Source organism: Salvelinus fontinalis, chromosome 15 (assembly GCF_029448725.1).
Source record: "Salvelinus fontinalis isolate EN_2023a chromosome 15, ASM2944872v1, whole genome shotgun sequence".
NCBI lineage: Eukaryota > Metazoa > Chordata > Actinopteri > Salmoniformes > Salmonidae > Salvelinus > Salvelinus fontinalis.
The window spans coordinates 42,006,649-42,030,703 of NC_074679.1; the positions used below are offsets into that span (position 1 = coordinate 42,006,649).

The window sequence follows — 24,055 nt, forward strand, 5'->3', positions numbered from 1 at the left end:
AGGTCTGGTTCATCCTTGGGAGCAATTTCCAAATGCCTGAAGGTACTACGTTCATCTGTACAAACAATAGTACGCAAGTATGAACACCAGGGGACCACGCAGCCGTCATACCGCTCAGGAAGGAGACACATTCTGTCTCATAGAGATGAACGTACTTTGGTGCGAAAAGTGCAAATCAATCCCAGAACAACAGCTAAGGACCTTGTGAAGATGCTGGAGGAAACAGGTACAAAAGTATCTATATCCACAGTAAAACGAGTCCTATATCGACATAACCTGAAAGGCTGCTTAGTAAGGAAGAAGCCCCTGCTCCATAACCGCCATGAAAAAAGCCAGACTACGGTTTGCAACTGCACATGGGGACAAAGATCGTACTTTTTGGATAAATGTCCTCTGGTCTGATAAAACAAAAATAGAACTGTTTTGCCATAATGACCATCATTATGTTTGGAGGAAAAAAGGGGGGCCTTGCAAGCCGAACAACACCATCCCAACCGTGAAGCACGGGGGTGGCAGCGTCATGTTGTGGGGGTGCTTTGCTGCAGGAGGGACTGGTGCACTTGACAAAATATATGGCATCATGAAAAGTATTATTATTATATTTTTATTTTTTATTTTCTCCCCAATTTCGTGGTATCCAATTGTTAGTAGTTACTATCTTGTCTCATCGCTACAACTCCCGTACGGGCTCGGGAGAGACAAAGGTCGAAAGCCATGCGTCCTCCGAAACACAACCCAACCAAGCCGCACTGCTTCTTAACACAGCCATCCAAGCCATCCAACCCGGGAAGGCAGCCGCACCAACGTGTCGGAGGAAACACCATGCACCTGGCGACCTTGGTTAGCGCGCACTGCGCCCGGCCCGCCACAGGTGTGCGATGAGACAAGGATATCTCTACCGGCCAAACCCTCCCTAACCCGGACAACGCTAGGCCAATTGTGCGTCGCCCCACGGACCTCCCGGTCGCGGCCGGCTGCGACAGAGCCAAGTTAAAGCTTGGTCGCAAATGGGTCTTCCAAATGGACAATGACCCCAAGCATGCTTCCAAAGTTGTGGCAAAATGGCTTAAGGACAACAAAGTCAAGGTATTGGAGTGTCCATCACAAAGCCCTGACCTCAATCCTATAGAAAATTTGTGGGCAGAACTGAAAAAGCGTGCGCGACCAAGGAGGCCTACAAACCTAACTCAGTTACACCAGCTCTGTCAGGAGGAATGGGCCAAAATTCACCTAACTTATTGTAGGAAGCTTGTGGAAGGCTACCTGAAACGTTTCACCCAAGTTAAACAATTTAAAGGCAATGCTACCAAATACTAATTTAGTGTATGTAAACTTCTGACCCGCTGAGAATGTGATGAAAGAAATCAAGGCTGAAATAAATAATTCTCTCTACTATTATTCTGACATTTCACATTCTTAAAATAAAGTGGTGATCCTAACTGACCTAACACAGGGAATTTTTACTAGGATTAAATGTCAGGAATTGTGAAAAACTGAGTTTAAATGTATTTGGCTGAGGTGTATGTAAACTTCCGACTTCAACTGTAACTGTTTGCTACATGCAATATGTTATCATCAAATAAAGTTTATTTTATATAGCCCTTCGTACATCAGCTAATATCTCGAAGTGCTGTACAGAAACCCAGCCTAAAACCCCAAACAGCAAGCAATGCAGGTGTAGAAGCACGATGTTATGATGGCAATATTGAGCATCCTCCCAAAACACATACTTCCACCATTTTCTGCCTGTGCATCCAACATTGTAATAGATCCTCAGTTGGTTGAGATGGACAACCCAGCCCATTTTCTTGTTGTAATCCATTACAAGCTCTGGAACAGATACATACTAGATATACAAAAGTATGTGGACAGCCCTTCAAATGAGTGGATTCTGTTACTGACGGGTGTATACAATCAAACGTTAGCAGTAGATTGGCCATACTGAAGAGCTCAGTGACTGTCAACATGGCACCGTCATAGGATGCCTCCTTTCCAACAAGTCAGTTTGTCAAATTTCTGCTCTACTAGAGCTGCCCCGGTCAACTGTAAGTGCTGTTATTGTGAATTTGAAACATCTAGGAGCAACAATGGCTCAGCCACGAACTGATAGGCCACACAAGCTCACAGAATGAGATCGTCAACTGCTGAAGCGTGTAGCACATACAAATCGTCTTTCCTTGGTTGCAACACTCACTACCGAGTTCCAAACTGCCTCTGGAAGCAACGTCAGCACAAGAACTGTTCGTCGGTAGCTTCATGAAATGGGTTTCCATGGCCGAGCAGCCGCACACAAGCCTAAGATTCACCATGCACAATGCAAGTGTCGGCTGGAGTGGTGTAAAGCTTGCCGCCATTGGACTCTGGAGCAGTAGAAACGCGTTCTCTGGAGTGATGAATCACGCTTCACCATCTGGTAGTCCAACGGACCAATCTGGGTTTGGCAGCCCTAATCACCCAACATCAGTGCCCGACCTCACTAATGCTCTTGTGGCTGAATGGAAACAAGTCCCCGGATCAATGTTCCAACTTTTAGTGGAAAGCCTTCCCAGAAGAGGGGAGGATGTTATAGCAGCAATGTACCAACATCTAGTGGAAAGCCTCCCCAGAAGAGGGGAGGATGTTATAGCAGCAAAGGGGGGACCAACTCCATATTCATTCATCTTCTGCACATCTATCACTCCAGTGTTTAATTGCTAAATTGTAATTACTTCGCCCCTACGGCCTATTTATTGCCTTACCTCATTTGCACACACTGTATATAGATTGTTTTCTATTGTGTTATTGACTGTACGTTTGTTTATTCCATGTGTAACTCCGTGTTGTTGTTTGTGTCGCTTTGCTTTATCTTGGCCAGGTCGCAGTTGTAAATCAGAACTTTTTCTCAACTGGCCTACCTGGTTAAATAAAGGTGAAATAAATATATATTTTTTTTTAAACGCCCATGATTTTAGAATGAAATGTTCGACGAGCAGGTGTCCACATACTTTTAGTCATACAGTGTAAGTTCCTACCATTTTTTAAAATAACTTCAAAACCCCTGCCACTGTCACTTCAGGCCTAGGCAGTATGGTACAAGGGTGAATGGTGGTACACGGGTGAATGGTGGTACAAGGGTCAATGGTGGGACTTGGGGCAGACACAGTCCATGGAAACATAGGCTCCCCTCTTGGGTGTGCCCTCCCTCTTCCTCTCCATGTTCCTCTCCCTACACTCTCCTCTCCTCTCGCACCCCTCCTCACTCCACATCTCTATCCCTCCAATCATCTCTAACTCCTCATCCTCCCTGCCTTTTTCCCCTGAGCCCTTACTCTCCATATCCCTTCATTTGCTTTCACTGACTTAGAGGAACAGAGTAACTGAGTAACAGAGGGAGAGGAGAGGATCAACAAATACGGTACAATTGTGGTCAGAAACATAATCTCTCTCTCTCTCACGCTGTCTGTCTTCCTTCCTGTCTTTAAATCAACCATAGACACTCTTCCTAGTAAGGGGTTTCCATAATAAATTTTGTGCTACAGTTACACACCTTCCAATCCCCCCCCCCCCCCCCTCCCCCCACAATCAACACTTGCTTTCTTGCCTAACAGATTAACTATAAAGATGGCCAATTTTAGCTGATTAATTACGAAGCTGGGACCGTTTTCAAATGAATTGCATTGGTAGAAACAGGACAAAACAAGCAACTTGTTAGCTAGCTATGTAAACATATATCCAACTCATCATATGAGCTCCACTTCACGGGCATCTACCCTAACACGAAAGCTAAGCTGTCAAATAATATGAAAACGAGGCAATATATAGCATTTGAATATCTGCACCTAGCAAACATGACAAACCATAACCTAAACACAACAGAAAACACAAATTACTCCAGCCTTCATTTCGGTGGCTAGTTAGCTGTTTGTCTGTGTGACAGCTGAGTTGACGTTTCGTGAGCGTCTCCCAGCATCTGTCCTCATAGAATGCTGACACCAATATTGGAATCAGGGAGTTTTTTGTTTTGGTTGGATTCGGGTGCCGCTGCCAAAGGAACCGGGGATGCCTCAGCTGGCTTGTCAGGCTTCCATGCCTTAGCTGGTTCGAGAGCTTTTCTTGCTTCGGTTGGCTCGGCAGGCTCCCATCCCACGTCATGCCTCAGCCAGCTTGTCAGGCTCCCACGCCTCTGCTGGCCTCTGTCAGGCTCGCCGAGGTTGGACGCCGGGTGGCGCCCCTAGAGGGGGGAGGGTACTGTCACGCCTGCTCCCGCTCTCCCTCTCTGGTGCTTGAGGGCGCCAGGCTGCCCATCATTACGCACACCTGCCACCATCGTTACGCGCATTAATTGGACGCACTTCATTGGACTCACCTGGACTCCATCACTTTATTGATTGCCTCCTTCATCTATCTATTCCTTAGTTTCAGCATTAATGTCATCCATAGCCAATGTGAGTAAGACCTTTATACAGGTCAATATTCACAAGGCCAGACAGATTACCAGGACGTGTACTCTGAGCATGTGCTGACCAACTGGCAAGTGTCTTCACTGACATTTTCAACCTGTCCCTATTTGAGACTGTATTACCAACATGTTTCAAGCAGACCACCATAGTCCGTGTGCCCAAGAACACTAAGGTAACCTGCCTAAATGACTTCCGACTCATAGCACTCATGTCTGTAGCCATGAAGTGCTTTGAAAGGCTGGTCATGGGACCATTATCCCAGAATGCCTAGACCCACTCCAATTTGCATACCGCTCCAACAGATCCACAGATGATGCAGTCTCTATTGCACTCCACACTGCCCTTTCCCACCTGGACAAAAGGAACACCTATGTGAGAATGCTATTCATTGACTACAGCTCAGGGTTCAACACCACAGTGCCCTCAAAGCTCATCACTAAGCTAAGGACCCTGGGACTAAACACCTCCCTTTGCAACTGGATCCTGGACTTCCTGATGGGCCGCCCCAAGGTGGTAAAGGTAGGTAACAACACATCCACCACGCTGATCCTCAACACGGGGGACCCTCAGGGATGCATGCTCAGTCTTCTCCTGTACTCCCTGTTCACTCATGACTGCATAGCCAGGCACGACTCCAACACCATCATCAAGTTTGCCGTTGACACAACAGTGGTTGGCCTGATCACCACAACGATGAGACAGCCTATAGGGAGGAGGTCAGAGATGTGGCTGTGTGGTGCAAGGACAACAACCTCTCCCTCAACGTGATCAAGACAAAGGAGATGATTGTGACTACAGAAAAAGGAGGACCGAGCACAACCCCATTCTCATCGACGGGGCTGTAGTGGTGCAGGTTGAGAGCTTCAAGTTCCTTGGTGTCCACATCACCAACAAACTAACATGGTCCAAATACACTAAGACAGTCGTGAAGAGTGCACTGCAAAGCCTATTCCCCCCTCAAGAGACAAAAAATATTTGACATGGGTCCTCAGATCCTCAAATGGTTCTACACCTACACCATCGAGAGCATCCTGACTGGTTGCATCACTGCCTGGTATGGCATCAGCTCATCCTCCGACCGCAAGGCACTACAGAGGGTACTGCATATGGCCCATTTCATCACAGGGACCAAGCTTCCTTTCATCCAGGAACTCTATACAAGGCGGTGTCAGAGGAAGGCCCTAAAAATTGTCAAAGACTCCGACCACCCTAGTCATGAACTGTTCTCTCTGCTACCACACAGCAAGAGGTACCGGAGCGCCAAGTCTAGGTCCAAAAGGCTTCTTAATAGCTTCTACTCGCAAGCCATAAGACTCCTGAACAGCTAATCTAAGGTTTACCCAGACCCCTCTTTTACGCTGCTACTACTCGGTTTATTATCTATGCATAGCCACTTTAACTCTACCTACATGTAGTACATATTACCTCAATTACCTCGACTAACCGGTGCCTCCGCACATTGACTCTGTACCGGTACCCCCTGTATATAGCCTCGCTATTGTTATTTTACTGCGGCTGTTTAATTATTTGTTACTTAAATTTTTTTTAAATTACTTAACAAAATATTTTTCCACCGGCACAGGTTTCATACATTTATATATAACGATTAAATATTCACTTACTTTTTGAAAATCTTCCTCTGATTTGTCATCCAAAGGGTCCCAGCTATAACATGTAGTGTCGTTTTGTTAGATAAAATCCTTCTTTATATCCCAAAAAGTCTGTTTAGTTGGCGCCATTGATTTGAGTAATCCACTTGTTCAACTTGTCGTTAAAGGAATCTAAAAATCTACCCCTAAACTTTGTTTCAACCAGTCAAAATACGTTTCTATTTACTCCTCAGATATCCTAAAATGTAATCAAAATATAAAATTTATTTCGGAAAGAAGTATGTTCAATAGGAAGCCGATTTTAGCAGGTGCGTAATTTCTTCATGGCGTGCTCAAACACGAATTTCCAAGATTGTGTCTACTAAAAATGTTATTTCTTATTCGTTTTTAAAGTTACAAGCCTAAAACCTTGAACATAGACTGTTGACACCCTGTGGAAGCCATAGGAATTGCATCCAGGGAGTAACTAATTTAGAATATGACTGTTCTCTTGCATTTCTAAAAGGATGGTCTCTCTTAATTCTGGTTGGTTTTTCTTTGGATTTTCTCCTACCATATCTATTGTGTTATATTCTCCTACATTATTTTAACATTTCCACAAACACTACAAAAAGTGTTTTCTTTTCAATGGTACCAATTATATGCATATCCTGGCTTTAGGGCCTGAGCTACAGGCAGTTTACTTTGGGCACGTTATTCAGACAGGAAATGGAGAAAAAAGGGGCCTATCCCTAAGTTAATTTCTCTCCTATTAAAGTGTATTTGTTGGTTAAGAGCTTGTAAGTAAGCATTTCAATGTAAGGTCTTACACCTGTTGTATTCAGCACATGTGACTAAATTTGATTTGATTTTCGACTTACTATTGTATTTTTTTAATTTAACCTCCTTGAGATGGGGAAAACATGTTTTTTATTATTAAGTTGAACATGTGCTCTTCATGTCTGTTTCCCAGTTTTCTTCACCAACTTACGCTATTCCTATAGGGACCCAGTTGTGCTATGATATAAACACATTACACAAGTGTATGAAGTTCAACACTTACATGAAGTGTATTAGTGTATTGAAATACACTTTAATAGGAGAGAAATTAAAGTAGACAGCAATGAGGTGGGCGGAATGGTATCCTCTAGTAGGTCACATTATGCGTCATGTAGGCAGGAAACCAAATGACACCCACCACTCCCTCACAAAACCTAAACACTTTTGTAAAAAAAGTTGACTTTCGACCTTTTAATGATTGGTGCTTCCTAAATCTGTCTTACTTTGCTTACTAAAACAACATACTAATCATCCCACATACTATGCAGACAATTCTACTAGATTAAAACCCTAAAATAGTATGATATCCTAGCATTTAAACCGTGCAAAATTTCTTATAATATAAAACGTTTTATTTTGGGTACTATTTAGAATAGAAGTGAGGGTATTCAAACATGGCCGATGGGGTCAATACATTATTACAAGTGAATGCATTATTACCATATCATAATGCATTATATCTATGAATGCACAACACCAATGAAGATCTAGCATTCTCATCTTCAATTAGAGCTTCATCAGGGTCACATAGAGGCCGGTGAACTAACAGTGGGACCAAGTTTCCATCTCAAACCAACCCCAGCTTCATATGATGGAAGAGATGCATCGATATATTAAATAGTCTTGTTACCAAGAAATGCTCTACTGCTAAATTTACAAGGTGCCTGCCCCTATGGGTGTGTACAAAGCAAAAAAAAGCCCAGGACACAAACACATGGATGCCCAATGACGCTCCAACCCACCGTACATAAATCAAGCGGAACATCGGCCTGGCTTATCAGGCAAAACATAGGATCCCACAAAAAAAGTATGCTTGTTAACCACGCAACTTGTATAGGTTGTCGTCAATAACGTCATCATTTTTTTTCATTTCAAACATACCATTTAGTTCGGACACCCTATTGTGACACTTATTGATAACAACCAATACGTTGAAGGTGGTAAATGGGGATAAATGAGAATCTTAGGCTTTTTTAAAACTTATCTCCCACTTTTTGGTTAATGTCTATCTTATCACTCAGAGGTAGTCTTATAGGCAATATAGGGCACTCTATGGTAATGCAAACAGTCAGACCCCCCCTGTGGGGTTGGCGCCTATACTCTACGTCTGCCTGCTGTCGATGAAACCGGATCCTGCCTGTGAGAGCACTGCTTGCTCGACTTTCCCTCGTTACTGTGCCCTCAGGCACCGATGAAACGATTAATAATTAAACAGCATTTCACTGGTGCAATAAGACACTGACTGCGAATACAGGTTTCTGCATGTCTCCTCAATATCTGCCCAAAGTGTTCTCTACCTAATCAATAATTACACAATCCAGACAGTTTGTTCCAGATCGAGGGCACATAGGGTTCTGACAAACATAATTAGTAGAGAATATAAAGGAGTTCTCTGAAATATTTGTTATTTAGTATTAAACCCTGGGATTAAGGTGGTGTTCCCTAACAGCCTGATTATTGGCAAACAAAATGGCAACTCGGTTGAGGGAGGGAGATAACGAATGTACATGTTAGCCATTTCTCAATGATCTTTGCTCGATTTCTCAAGTCCTAACTCATCGCTTCCTACTCAAAATGCATTGAAGGAGGTCAGGAGGGAGGAGCCATGGGTGTTCTTCCCCAATGTGTTCCGAGAGGGCATGGAGAAAGGACACCATGGAAGGCTATTGAGAAAGAGTCTTGGAGAATCAACAAGTTCAACACAAAATGTTCATCTGGAGGTACTTATAAAGGTGTTACTGCGTTTGCATAATGCAGACTGATATTAGAATGCATTTAAAACACTAAATAACTCTGTGTCAACAATTCACACAGTAGAGTTCAGCTCATTATGTTGCCCCATTGTAATTTGTGTAATCTAAGGTCTCGTACAGGCATGGCTGTGGTGTTTTTCCACTCTACTCAGGGTTGTTCACACTGCTAGTTCCACCCACAGGATATTGTCGTAATGATAGATGTTTCAGGAAATTGCCCCGAAAGAGTCTAGAATACTTTCACTTTTACTGGACACAGCACTCTTGAGTCACACTGGGAAACCCCAACAGTACACAGAGTTTAGCAGCATACAGTTTTTGTGTGTGTGTGCTCGGTCGAGGAATGTGCATCTCCACTGTTTCACTAATGCCAAGAGTAATAAAAACCTGTGAGATGGTTGGTTACATTTTCCGATCATTATTGTGGAATTACTTAAGAGGGAAATTGATGTAATTTTCTCCAAAAAATAATATACTTTATTTGACTTTAATTTAGAAAATAGCAACTGTTATAAGGTATCTAGCGACAGACAGTCCGGTGGAAATGTGTACCTGACCAAATCTTGTTTCATTCCCGTAAATACCTTTTCGGCTCTTTGCCATTTAGCATGTGGAATAGCTACAGTGCCTTCGGAAACTATTCATACTCTTTGACTTATTCTACAATTTGTTGTTACAGCCTGAATTCAAAATTATTATTTAAAAATTCTTTAAGCTCTGAGAAGTTGGTTGTTGATTATCGCTACTGTAGATAGCCATTTTCTTGCTATAGATTTTCAAGCCGATTTAATCTCTCCGGGATCGGTGTCGCTATACCGGGACGGTTGAGCTAATGTGCACTAATGTGATTAGTATGACGTTGTAAGTAACAGCAAACTTTCCAGGACATAGACATGTCTTATATGCCCATAAAGCTTAAATTATTGTTAATCTAACTGCACTGTCCAATTTACAGTAGCTATTACAGTGAAGAAATACCATGCTATTGTTTGAGGAGAGTGCACAACAGCAAAAAACCTTTCTCACGGCAACTGGTTTGATACATTCCCCTCTGAAGGTAAATAATGTGCATCAGTAATTTTGCTCTGATTTGTCATCCCGAGGGTCCCAGAGATAAAATGTAGCATAGTTTTGTTTGATAAAATCATACATAAGAACTGGGTTCTACAGTTTGAACCCCTGCTCTCTGGCTCCACAGCCACCCCGTCTAACTTTCACACATCTAGATGGCCAGTGTTTAAGCTAATGATCCATCATGTATGACATTCCTGGGAGTGTGTAAACTTAAACTTAATTGAAAACACATTTTTTGGTTTGTATTATCTTTTACCAGATCTAATGTGTTATATTCTCCTACATTAATTTCACATTTCAGCAAACTTCAAAGTGTTTCCATTTGGGTGTGACATTTTAGGCGAAAATTGAAAAAAAGGTCCTTAAGAGGTTTGTAAGTCAAAACTGTAACTAGGCCACTCAGAAACATTCAATGTTGTCTTAGGAAGCAACTCCAGTGTATATTTGGCCTTGTGTTTTAGGTTATTGTCTTGCTGAAAGGTGAATTTGTCTTACAGTGTCTGTTGGAAAGCAGACTGAACCAGGTTTTCCTCTAGGATTTTGCCTGTTTAGCTCTAATTCCCTTATTTTTGCTATTGGCCTTGTGGTGAAATCCCCGAGCGGTTTCTTTCCTCTTTGGCAACTGAGTTAGGAAGGACACCTGTATCTTTGTAGTGACTGGGTGTATTGATATACCATCCAAAGTGTAAATAATAACTTCACCACACTCAAAGGGTTATTAATTCATTTTTGTTGTACTTTTTTATTAGATCTTTTATAAGCAATACAAAACACAAACACACACACACACACACACATCATACAAACATCAACTACATCCCACCTGCCCAGACCCACTAGCACACACCCCCATCACTTTCTGCTACATGGTCTGTAACTGCACCATTTTGTTTCTCTCCGTAGCCCCGGCACTTTCAGTATTTTAATTAATAAATGTTTTCCCATTGTGCTGTAAAATTTGTGCATTTTGTCTCTTGTATAAAAAAATTCTATACATTTAGTTATACTGGATTAAGCGTACATTTTAGTTAACTGTAATTTTGTTAGTTATGCTCAAACTTTCCCTCCATCTTGTGCCAACATGAGTTATTTTAAAGTCTTGGTTCCAATAGTTCTTTTCTTTTCTGAGATTGTCAGTTGAATATGCTCTCTGCAAGATTGTATTTATCTTCCCTATCATAATAACATCATTTTCTGATTCAAATAAGATTCGCTCTAGGTTGCTGTAATGTCCAAAATATTTCAAATACACTGCTCAAAAAAATAAAGGGAACACTTAAACAACACAGTGTAACTCCAAGTCAATCACCCTTCTGTGAAATCAAAGTGTCCACTTAGGAAGCAACACTGATTGACAATACATTTCACATGCTGTTGTGCAAATGGAATAGGTCATTTTGCAGGGCGCTGGCAGTGCACCTCCTTGCACAAAGGCGGAGGTAGCGGTCCTGCTGCTGGGTTGTTGCCCTCCTACGGCCTCCTCCACGTCTCCTGATGTACTGGCCTGTCTCCTGGTAGCGCCTCCATGCTCTGGACACTACGCTGACAGACACGGCAAACCTTCTTGCCACAGCTCGCATTGATGTGCCATCCTGGTTGAACTGCACTACCTGAGCCACTTGTGTGGGTTGTAGACTCCATCTCATGCTACCACTAGAGTGAGAGCACCGCCAGCATTCAAAAGTGACCAAAACATCAGCCAGGAAGCATAGGAACTGAGAAGTGTTCTGTGGTCACCACCTGCAGAATCACTCCTTTTTTGGGGGTGTCTTGCTAATTGCCTATAATTTCCACCTTTTGTCTATTCCATTTGCACAACAGCATGTGAAATGTATTGTCAATCAGTGTTGCTTCCTAAGTGGACAGTTTGATTTCACAGAAGTGTGATTGACTTGGACTTACATTGTGTTGTTTAAGTGTTCCCTTTATTTTTTTGAGCAGTGTATAAGTTTTGTGATGTAACTTTTACATTGCATGTATTTGAAACTATCTACATTGATCAGTCCAAAATTACTTTTTAATTTCTTTCATGTAAATGAATGTATTTCCTGTTACCAAGTCATTTGCGGTTTCTATGCCTTTAGTTTTCCATGTGGATCAAAGGGTTTTTCAGTGTCTTCTTTTTACATTTTACATTTTACAGGTGCACTTTGCAAGACATTGGAAATCCTCCTTGTCTTTTTGGTTGAATCTGTGTTTGAAATTTACTGCTCAACTGAGGGATCTTTACAGATATTGTATATGTGGGGTATAGAGATGAGGTAATTCAAAAATTATGTTAAACCCTATTATTGCACAGAGTGAGTCCATGCAACTTATTAAGTGACTTGTTAAGCAAATTTTGACGCCTGAAATAATTTAGGCTTGCCATAACAAAGGGGTTGAATACTTATTGACTCGAGACATTTCAGCTTTCATTTTTTTATTAATTTGTAAAAACATAATTCCACTTTGACATGATGGGTTATTGTGTGTAGACCAGTGACACAATTTAATCAATTTTAAATTCAAGCTGTAAGACAACAAAATGTGGAAAAAGTCAAGGGGTGTGAATACTTTCTGTATTTCGGGTCAAGTGACCCGACCCACTACATCAAATATGTTTCAATATTTATTTATTACAAACTTGTTATTTTTTCGCATAACTCCAGATTGAATGAATTATTAGCTTCTGAAGCTTTTGTTTCCACCAAAGACGATCCGTTTTCAATAATCTGACATTGACGCTAATCTCCAAAACAAGGGTTTCAAAAAGGATTCAAGGAATGTGGTTTGGCTGGTTAGGAGCAGGCAAGGATTACATTCTGGTCTCTTTGACTGTTGGGAGAATGGAAGAACAAAGATGTTTGCGAGAGCTTGGAGAATCAGATGTTAAGCCTTGCTAGTGATTGGTGGTGACAGCATGTTGAGACGGCCGGTGGCATCGGTGGGATCACACACTTTGTTTTAAAGATAATGTTTTGTGTATTTAAATTGTATTCAGACAGAGAGGATTAAATGAGTGGGGAAACAGATGGGGAGATGCGGAATAGTGGTGGGACTGTGATTAGTACCCACGCTGGGTTGGGGAATATGTGCTGCAGTATGTGTTGTACCCACTACACCAGCTTCAGGCACCAGCTTCAGGCACTTAGACCGTTTTTCAAAATTAAAATAAGAACAAATTCTCATTTACAATGACGGTCTACCAAAAGGCAAAAGGCCTCCTGCGGGGACGGGGGCTGGGTTTAAAAATCTAGGACAAAACACACATCACAACAAGAGAGACACCGCAACACTACATAAAGAGAGACCAAAGACAACAAAAGCAGGGCAGCAACACATGACAACACAGCTTGGTCGCAACACCACATGACAACAACATGGTAGCAACAAAACATGGTACAAACATTATTGGGCACAGACAACAGCACAAAGGTCAAGAAGGTAGAGACAATACATCACGCGAAGCAGACACAACTGTCAGTAAGAGTGTCCATGATTGAGTCTTTGAATGAAGAGATGGAGATAAAACTGTCCAGTTTGAGTGTTTGTTGCAGCTCGTTCCAGTCCCTAGCTGCAGCGAACTGAAAAGAGGAGCAACCCAGGGATGTGTGTGCTTTGGGGACCTTTACCAGAATGTGACTGGCAGAACGGGTGTTGTATGTGGAGGATGAGGGCTGCAGTAGGTATCTCAGATAGGGGGTAGTGAGGCCTAAGAGGGTTTTATAAATGAGCATCAACCAGTGGGTCTTGCGACGGGTATACAGAGAATACCAGTTACAGAGAAGTATAGAGTGCAGTGATGTGTCCTATAAGGAGCTTTGGGGGCAAATCTGATGGCTGAATGGTAAAGAACATCTAGCCGCACGAGAGCACCCTTACCTGCCGATCTATAAATGATGTCTCCGTAATCTAGCATGGGTAGGATGGTCATCTGAATCAGGGTTAGTTTGGCAGCTGGGTTGAAAGAGGAGAGATTACGAATCCAGGTCTAGATTTAACCTTAGCCTGCAACTTTGATATGTGCTGAGAGAAGGACAGTGTACTGTCTAGCCATACTCCCAAGTGCTTATATGAGGTGACTACCTGAACCTCTAAACCCTCAAAAGGTAGTAATCACACAGGTGGGGAGAGGGGCATTCTTCTTACCAAACCACATGACCTTTGTTTAGGATGTTGGTGGCAGCGGTGGGACTCCTCAGTAAGTCATTTGATCAGGACTCGTTCTTCAGTCTCTTCTCTTCCTCTCTTTGTCTCTTAGATCCGTGTTTATATCAACTCCACGGGGCAGAGGAAGGAGAGCCACAAGATGGACCTCATCGCCCTCCTCTTTCTCTCAACCAACTCCATCGTGGACCCCTGGGTGTTCATCTTCCTCAGCCCGTCAGTGCTGCGCTTCTTCTGGGGAGCCCTGTGCAAGACGCCCCTCCTGCGGTCCAGGGATTCTTTCTTCAAGTCCTCCCTGGGGAAGCAGACGCACGCCCAGCTGGAGCTGTGCCATCCCAGTGCTGTCTCCGAGTTCACCCTTTGATGTACTGGACCTAATTGGGGCCTTGTATGTTGTCTCTGAAGGGAGAAGCCACTCAGAATAGTGCCACTGCCCAAATGTGCTGCCTGCCTAGTGGTTTGGTTACATTGCAGGGATGTGGGGTGTGTGTGTGTAGCTACTTAGGGGCAACTTCTGGACAAGTGGAGCGGCAACTTACACATTCCTGCAAACGTAGGCTAGCTGCTTGCTTGTTTTGGAACAGGCTCATATTGGAAGCCTCCGGAGGCCAGCAACAGACATTTGACTGGCAGTTAGACTCCAACTCTGAGGAGAATGGAGTTGCAGTACAGGGTCACGTTCTTAAAAGTACTGCCCATTATTTGTTTTTACAGCCTGGACTCTCAAATCAGAGGCCACTACAAGGACAGCAAACCAGGATTCACATCACTGAAGGGACTAAATCAGATAAGGACTGTTTATTCTATGTGAGTTGATCATGCTCCAGATGCATGCATTGTTGCCACCGTGCCCTGTTACCACACCCTGGGACTCCCAGAGAAGTTTACATGAATTCTTTCTATTGAGATGTTCCTTCAGCTATCCAATGGAATCCTTGTGGTTCTGGGAATTGTTATCAGAAAAGTCAGAGTCATCCATGTAATCCAAGCAAGATTCACACACTCCAGACCTATGTTCAAATACTATTTAGGGTATTTCAAATACTTTCAAAGACATTTGGATGTAAGCATTTGGTATTTTCTTCCACGTAGTATAATATTGTAATGTATTTGGAAATAACCTTGGAAAGTATTTGCATGTATTTCGTAAATAAATATTTAAATACTACCATGCATTTCAACCAGGTCTGTTTGGTATTTGAAATAATGTATTTGGAAATAGGTATTTGGAAATACTTTCAAATAGTAGGCTATTTATAGTAGGCTATCCAATAGAAGTAGTTGATTCGGAACACATTAAAATATTAGTACTGTATTTGTACTGTATTTGAGTAAAAAATACTAAAATACGGTACACAGATAACAAATAATCAAATACATGTATTTTAGCCCAGGTCTGACACACACATACACTATCCCCTCTCCCTGCAGCTATGACCCGTTGACCTTTCCCCATTCACCCCACTGGGTACTCACCTCAAACGGTCAAAGGGTAATAGCTCGAGAGTGACATTTCGTCTTGTAACGTTTACATTTTTTATCAAACAAATGAATGTGGTTATGTTATGAGAATTGTGCTATGAAAGGAGGTTTCGCCTGTACTCTTATGAGGTACCTTACTGTTTTGTTTTATTTCACCTTTATTTAACCAGGTAGGCCAGTTGAAAGGACAGCTTGAGTATTTATTATGTGTCCCAGCTCTCAGATCTCATTGATGTGTTAGTGTACCTGGTGACAAGGTACTCATGAATGTTCAGTGCGCATTTGTAAATGTGTCGTTCGTGTGTGTGTGTCAGTAAACCTTTTTATGTGACTAAAGTACATGTCATATAAACAATGTCACGACAGGCCTGATGGAAAAATAATATTTGTTGGTAAACATTTCAAATGTCGACACGACAATACGCCAGACAATGTGGGATTTTTTTTGTGTCGGTAACATTTATTATGCAAGGAATGGCAGTGGAAACGCTTTTTCCATTTCCAATACATATCGAGGGTCTTATTCTGGTGACATGGTGATTCATGCTTGGCTGCCGTTAGACAAATAAAAAACAATCTTGCTATTTTGTCCATAATAATGTCATAATTTAGGCTATACCCGCACTGTATCTGCGAGTGCGAGCTATTAGCGAGTGTGTACGTGCCAAGACCAGAGTGGACACATTCGCTATATAACGTAACTTTTTTGTGACAAGACCATCAGTAGAGTTGAAAATGCGATGGAAACCCATTTAACTTTTTATTTGGTACAGGGGAATACACACATTGTTTTATCCGTAACAAGTCAATTTGTTGGAAACACATCTCTGGTGGGAAAATGCGCATGTTGTTTTCATATGGATTTTAGAATATTTGCATGAAAATCTGTCGCCAATTGGATGGAAACCTAGCTAATGTCAAAGAGATGGCACTGAAAAAACATGATATCAGCAAGAAATCCTACCTCTACAGTTGAAGTCGGACCTTAGCCAAATACATATAAACTCAGTTTTTCAGAATGTGAAATGTCAGAATAATAGTAGAGAATTATTTATTTCAGCTTTCATTTCTTTCATCACATTCTAAGTGGTTCAGAAGTTTACATACACTCAATTAGTATTTGGTAGCATTGTCTTTAAATTGTTTAACTTTGGACAAACGTTCCCACAATAAGTTGGGTGAATTTTGGCCCATTCCTCCTGACAGAGATGGTGTAGCTGAGTCAGGTTTGTAGGCCTCCTTGCTCGTTCACGCTTTTTCAGTTCTGCCCACAAATGTTCGATAGGGTTGAGGTCAGGGCTTTTTGATGGCAACTCCAATACCTTTACTTTGTTGTCCTTCATCCATTTTGACACAACTTTGAAAGTGTGCTTGGGGTCATTGTCCATTTGGAAGAGCCATTTGCGACCAAGCTTTAACTTCCTGACTGATGTCTTGAGATGTTGCTTCAATATATCCACATAATTTTAATTCCTCATGATGCCATCTATTTTGTGAAGTGCACCAGTCCCTCCTGCAGAAAAGCACCCCCACAACATGATGCTGCCACCCCCGTGCTTCACGGTTGGTATGGTGTTCTTCGGCTTGCAAGCCTCCCCCTTTTTCCTCCAGACATAACGATGGTCATTATGGCCAAACAGTTCTATTTTTGTTCCATCAGACCAGAGAACATTTCTCCAAAAAGTACAGTCTGGCTTTTTTATGGTCGGTTTTGGAGCAGTGGCTTCTTCCTTGCTGAGCGGCCTTTCATGTTATGTCGATATAGGACTCGTTTTACTGTGGATATTGATACTTTTGAAACTGTTTCCTCCACCATCTTCACAAAGTCCTTTGCTGTACGTTCATCTCTAGGAGACAGAACGCTTCTCCTTCCTGAGCGGTATGACGGCTGCGTGGTCCCATGGTGTTTATACTTGCGTATTATTGTTTGTACAGATGAATGTGGTACCTTCAGGCATTTGGAAATTGCTCCCAAAGATGAACCCGACTTGGAGGTCAGCAATTTGATTTATTTTGATTTTCCCATGATGTCAAGGAAAGAGGCACCTCCAAATGACGTCAATTAGCCCATCAGAAGCTTCTAAAGCCATGACAGTCAACTTAGTCTACGTAAACTTCTGACCCACTGGAATTGTGATACAATGAATTATAAGTTAAATAATCTGTCTGTAAACAATTGTTGTAAAAATTACTTGTGTCATGCACAAAGTAGATGTCCTAACTGACTTGCCAAAACTATAGTTTCTTAATTAACAAGAAATTTGTGGAGTGGTTGAAAAATGTGTTTATGACTCCAACCTAAGTTTATGTAAACTTCCGACTTCAACTGTACCTATACCTGTTGTTAATGTTTATTTGTTTAACCCTTATTTTAGCAGGTAAGTTGGGATGTCGTGGTAAGTTGACTGAGAACAAATTCTCATTTACATGTAGACAGTCAGACCCTGTGGAAGATGGCTGATTGCACTGAGCTTTTAAACTTTGTCAGGCATGTGTGATTATGTACATGTGCCTGCGTATGTGTATGCCTGTGTGCGTGTGTCTATATGCGTGTGTTAACGCTTCTGTTAATATGCACCTGGCGCATCCATCTAGCCCTTATCCGTCAAACCTGTTCTGGAGCGCCACTTCCTGTCATAGACCCACGTCGTGGATGACATCCAGATGTGTATGTTAACTAAGTTAGACTCCCAACCAGACCTTTAAAAAAAGCTATTACTCTCTCATAATGAAAACAAACAGGGATTTCACTAGCTCCACCAATATAACTTACACAAGCAAATCAGACACTTAAATTGCCTTTGGGAGAGCATATTGAATTAACAACATGCAGACCCTTTAAATTGATCCCTAGTCACAAACACTAACGAAATAAACATAATTATATAGCATTAATTACATTGGAGATGGCTCCACAGGAACAGGCATGCGATTTTGATTACAAACGTGATTCATTCGGTTTACTCTTGCGATTGATTTAATGAAGGTGGTTAGTCAGAGGGAAATGACTTTGTTGAAACATATCGTGTCTCGTGTCAGTCCTGGGTCGTGTTGATTAGGCACCAAATATAAGAAAACCAACTGAAACAGGGAGGGACAACATGAACATGAACTTTTCTCAATTTTGTTTTTTGTTGCAAAACGTTTTCCATTGCATGCCCTAATGAACATCACCCAAAGAAGTTGTCTAGGCTTTAAGGTTGGAGATGCCGGAGCTAAAGTCTGGTCTGGTAATACGGCCTAAGGCCCCCTGCCTTGTGGTGGGAGGATGTTTGGTTTCATATAATCAAGTTCCTGCAAAGAAGCATGGGAGTACAGAGGCACATACCTCCTCTCTGGTCAAAAGTAGTGCAATATATAGAGAATAGGGTGCCATTTGGGACACAGCCTTGCCTATGATATTAGTACAAATGCCAATGTGTTTCTGTTTAGATAAATTATGTAGTTCAATGTTGATTTTTAAGGCATCAAAAAATAACTGAAGTTTTATGATTGCTGTTGACATTGCCCATGTGGAGTTCCATCACAAGCCAGTTATCTACACTCTATTTTATTTATCTCAGTCACCCACCCTCTCTTAGTCCCTCTCCCTCCTTTTTTTCTCTCACTACCTTGTTCGTTCTCCCCTCACCTTAGACTTCTTCAACACATTTCAAAGGGCCTCCACCTTGTCCCTCCACCTGAACATACAAACAGAAACACACACACACAGCGGGTTAATTTGAGGGAATGTGATTAAGTCATGGGCTCTGACAAGAGACAGAGAACGCCAGACACCCATTGGAGAGAAACGCGTTTATCACCAACGGCAATGCCTTGTCTGCCAAACTGACACTCGTCGCCAAGAGCTGACATCCTCCCAGACGTGATTGTTCCATTCCACTCACTTAACCTGTCTGGTTCCATTTGGGTTTAGCTGACTAGTACACATATCAAATGTACACGTGGTTGGCTTGACGTAAACCCAACATGACACATTCCAGGCGCTTGTACCTACGTACCATTGGGGTCTATGATTATTTCAAGCAAGGCAGCTTGAAAATAGTCATTGTATGTGCTGTTTTTGTCTTGTCGCTTGCAGCAGGTACTATATGCTACCTATTGTGTCTCAATTGCTGACTCTTGTAAATTTTTTGTCAAAATGAACAATGTTTTGGTAACGTGTCGTAATAAAGCTGGTACCACTAAAGATTATTTCTGTGCCATGTTCCTTTTTTCCCGCTTTCATCAGCAGCTCTACCATTTCCTGTGTGATGGTTATCACCTAAACCCAAGGACCTCATCACGAGTCACGACCAAAATGTCAGCACTGTTCCGTCCTTCATCGATAATCCAATTCAATCTCACTTTATTTACGATGTCCTTGTTAATAGAATTATCTCTTGGCAGCCATGGGTTTAATAGGCGAGGAGGGAGGAAATTCGCAATGTTGATGTGTTTATTGCGTTTATCAAGAGAGCAGCTGCTTTCCTGGCTATGCCTATGTGGCATGTTCAGAGATAGTGTGGCGAGTTACACAAACATACACACACATGCAGCTCAAGTGAGATAGGGGAGGGCTAATGGGAGAGGAGCACAAGAGGCCAATCCCAAAGGCCAAACAACTCAACTCAAAAGTGACACACACTTTACAAATATACAGTTCATACACAAAGATAGATATATTGTTCATGAATGAAGACATGGTACATAGATACATAAAGTTATTCTAAGCTATATTCTTTGTTCTCTCATCATTTCAGTAAGCAAGCTATACAGTGCATTCAGAAAGTATTCAGACCCCTTGACTTTTTTCACATTTTGTTATGTTACAGCCTTATTCTAATATGGATTAAATAGTTTTTGTTCCTCAATGTTAACAAATTTTATAAAATATGTAAAGCTGAAATATCACATTTACATAAGTATTCAGACCTTTTACTCAGTACACATTTGGCGGAGATTACAGCCTTTCATCAAGGAACTCTTTGTACTTTGCTCCATTCATCTTACCCTCGATCCTGACTAGTCTCCCAGTCCCTGCAGTTGATAAAAACCCACAGCATGATGCTGCCACCATCATACTTCATCGTAGGGATGGTGTCAGGCTTCCTCTAGACGTGAAGCTTGGCATTCAGGCCAAAAACTTCAATCTTGGTTTCATCAGACCACAGAATATTTTTTCTCATGTTCAGAGTCCTTTAGGTGCCTTTTGGCAAACTCCAAGCGAGCTGTCATGTGCCTTTTACTGAGAAGTAGCCACTCTACCATAAAGGCCTGATTGGTGGAGTGCTGCAGAGATGGTTGTCCTTCTGGAAGGTTCTCCCATCTACACAAAGGAACTCTGGAACTCTGACAGAGAGACCATCGGGTTCTTGGTCACCTCCCTGACCAAGATACTTCTCCCACAGTTGCTCAATTTGTCCGGGCAGCCAGCTCTAGGAAGAGTCTTGGTAGTTCCAAACTTCTTAATTTAAGAATTATTGAGGCCACTGTGTTCTTGGGGACCTTCAATGCTGCAGAAATGTTTTGGTACCCTTCCCCAGATCTGTGCCTCAATACAACTCCTTCGACCTCATGGCTTGGTTTTTGCTCTGACATGCAGTCAGCTGCTGGACCTTATGTGAACAGGTGTGTGCCTTTCCAAATCATGTCCAATCAATTGAATTTACCACAGGTGGACTCCAATCAAGTTATAGAAACATCTCAAGGATGATCAATGGAAACAGGATGCACCTGAGCTCAATTTCGAGTATCATGCAAAGGGTCTGAATTCTTACATAAATAAGGTATTTCTGTTTTTTATTTTTTTAGAAATGTGGTAAAAAACCTGTTTTCACTTTGTCCTTATGGGGTATTGTGTATAGATTGATGATAAAAAATAAATATTTTTTTTTAGAATGAGGCTGTAACGTAACAAAATGTGTAAAAGTCAGTACTTTCCGAATGCACTGTATATCAATGCATTATGTAAACTGCGCAGCTTCATATCAATCCACTATCTAAATTGAGGCTGCGAATCCGCCATAGAAATAGAAAGAATATAAGCTCCTGTAATATGGATAGCCTAGTGCCATATGTCCACCAGATCCACGTGCGTTTTGCCGTATGTTGTTTTGCGAAATGTCTAGGCTGCATTTTCCGTACTTTATGCACATGTGCGTTTGCAAGGCTGCAGAACGGTTTGCATCATAGAAAATATCATTTTTGCCCTGTTCAACCAAAGCTAATAATAAGAAAAATATTAAAGTTATTCTCCTATTGACCTACTGGCTGGCTGTGCTACCAACAGACTGGCGCACAAGGGCACATTAGAACAATTAATATAGTTTGTGTCGATTCCTCTGTCACACATCTCTATCAACATGAATACATTTAACTGGTTGTTTCCATATTGAGTACTGATTTCAAATCACTAGCTTGCCGTGCATGATGGTGTAACCAATGTGAAATGGCTAGCTAGTTAGCGGGTACGCGCTAGTAGCATTTCAATCAGTTACGTCACTTGCTCTGAAACCTAGATGTAGTGTTGCCCCTTGCTCTGCAAGGGCCGTGGCTTTTGTGGAACGATGGGTAACAACGCTTCGTGGGTGTCAGTTGTTGATGTGTGCAGAGGGTCCCTGGTTTGCGCCCGTGTCGGGTCGAGGGGACGGTTTAAAGTTATACTGTTACATTGATGCTGTTGACCCGGATCACTGGTTGCTGCGGAAAAGGAGGAGGTTGAAAGGGGGGTGAGTGTAACGGATGTGAAATGGCTAGCTAGTTAGCGGGTACGCGCTAGTAGCGTTTCAATCAGTTACGCCACTTGCTCTGAAACCTAGATGTAGTGTTGCCCCTTGCTCTGCAAGGGCCGTGGCTTTTGTGGAGCGATGGGTAACGACGCTTCGTGGGTGACTGTTGTTGATGTGTGCAGAGGGTCCCTGGTTCGCGCCCGGTTCGGGGCGAGGGGACGCCGTAAAGTTATACTGTTACAATGGCATGAACAGAACAGTTCTGTGCATATGTATTTTGCACGCCATTCTGTTGGCTGGTTTCGGGAAAACTAGCCAACAGGGCGCACTACCCAAGTGTAGTAGTGACGAATTGTCACCGTGTCATTCTTACTGGAGACATATTTCTAGATGTATCTTCTCATCTCTAACTACACAATAGCCATTATCATTTGGTCTGTGTATGGTGCCACCCCCACCATGGGGAACTTTTATGAACTTGTGGACTGCTCCGTGTACAATGACTTCCACCAGAACACAAAGAGTTTGACACATCTGGTGGACATTAAGCTTATCTATTGAACGGTTTGGAGCAATGGGCCAGTCCATTTTGTATGGCCTGGTGCACCGGCTGGGTGGAGAGTTCTCTTTAGGATCAATGGGATGGTCGAAAATGAGCAACCCCGGGGCACCGGGCCATGCAAAACAAATTTGCCTTAAACGTTAGTGGTCCAAACCATTCATCTTGAGGCGACTGGGGGAGCAGGGTTCTAAAATACAATCAGATTTGATTTGATTTGATATCACACAATAAGTGAAACTTGATTATGATCATTTGCTGGTAAAAAAGGGGAGGTGCAAAAACATTAGTTTGCACTCCCTATTTTAATTTGCTCCATGACAAGGTGCCCAAGTATAAGGTTGTCACTAGTTAACACCGCCACAAAGTCATGAACCTTGTCTATTTCTACTTTTTCTCTTCTTATAATCGGATTTTAAATCTAACTCTCACCTTAACCCTAACCACACTGCTAACCTTAGTTTAACGCTTAGCTTAAATTAAGACCAAAAAGCTCAAGTTGTTTTCAAGATATAGCCAATTTTGACTTTGTGGCTGTTTTATCTAGTGTAGGCTACAGAGAAAACGTGTTTGGCTCTCAGCCAACTCGCGAATGGGAAGAACTTTGTATCAGGTGTTTCTGACTAATTAACATTGCCATGCTCGTGGGTGGCAAGTTTTAAATAAAACCCATCCCTAAACGAAACGTAGGCTGAAAATAATTTGCACATTATCTCATAAGAATAGACACATAAGACTCACGAAAACATCACACATTCAGATTTGGCACTTCAAGCCCAAATACACAAAAGTATGTGGACACCTGCTCGTCTAACATCTTATTCCAAAATAATAGGCATTAATACAGAGTTGGCCCCCCTTTTGCTGCTATAACAGCCTCCACTCTTCTGGGAAGGCTTTCCACTAGATGTTGGAACATTGCTGCGGGGACTTGCTTCCATTCAGCCACAAGAGCATTATTGAGGTCGTGCACTGATGTTGGGAAGTTAGGCCTGGCTCACAGTCTGTGTTCCAATTCATCCCAAAGGTGTTCGATGGGGGTGAGGTCAGGACTCTCTCTCGACAAACCATTTCTTTGGCGACCTCTCTTTGTGCACGGGGGCATTGTCATCCTGAAACAGGAAAGGGCCTTCCCAAACTGTAACAACAAAGTTGGAAGCACAGAATCGTCTAGAATCTCATTGTATGCTGTAGCATTAAGATTTTCTTTCATTTGAACTAAGGGGCCTAGCCCTAACCA

The 24,055-nt window shown here is 42.2% G+C and overlaps 1 protein-coding gene across 1 annotated transcript in view; it reads left to right on the forward strand.

The window, feature by feature from the left end:
* Positions 1–19,740, forward strand: part of LOC129812001 (prostaglandin E2 receptor EP2 subtype-like) — a 29,625-nt gene extending 9,885 nt beyond the window's left edge. The window contains exon 2 of the mRNA XM_055863870.1: positions 14,159–19,740. Within this exon, the coding sequence (XP_055719845.1) occupies positions 14,159–14,428 (270 nt within the window). The 3' untranslated portion in view covers positions 14,429–19,740. The remainder of the gene's footprint in view (positions 1–14,158) is intronic.
* Positions 19,741–24,055: the final 4,315 nt, after the last annotated feature.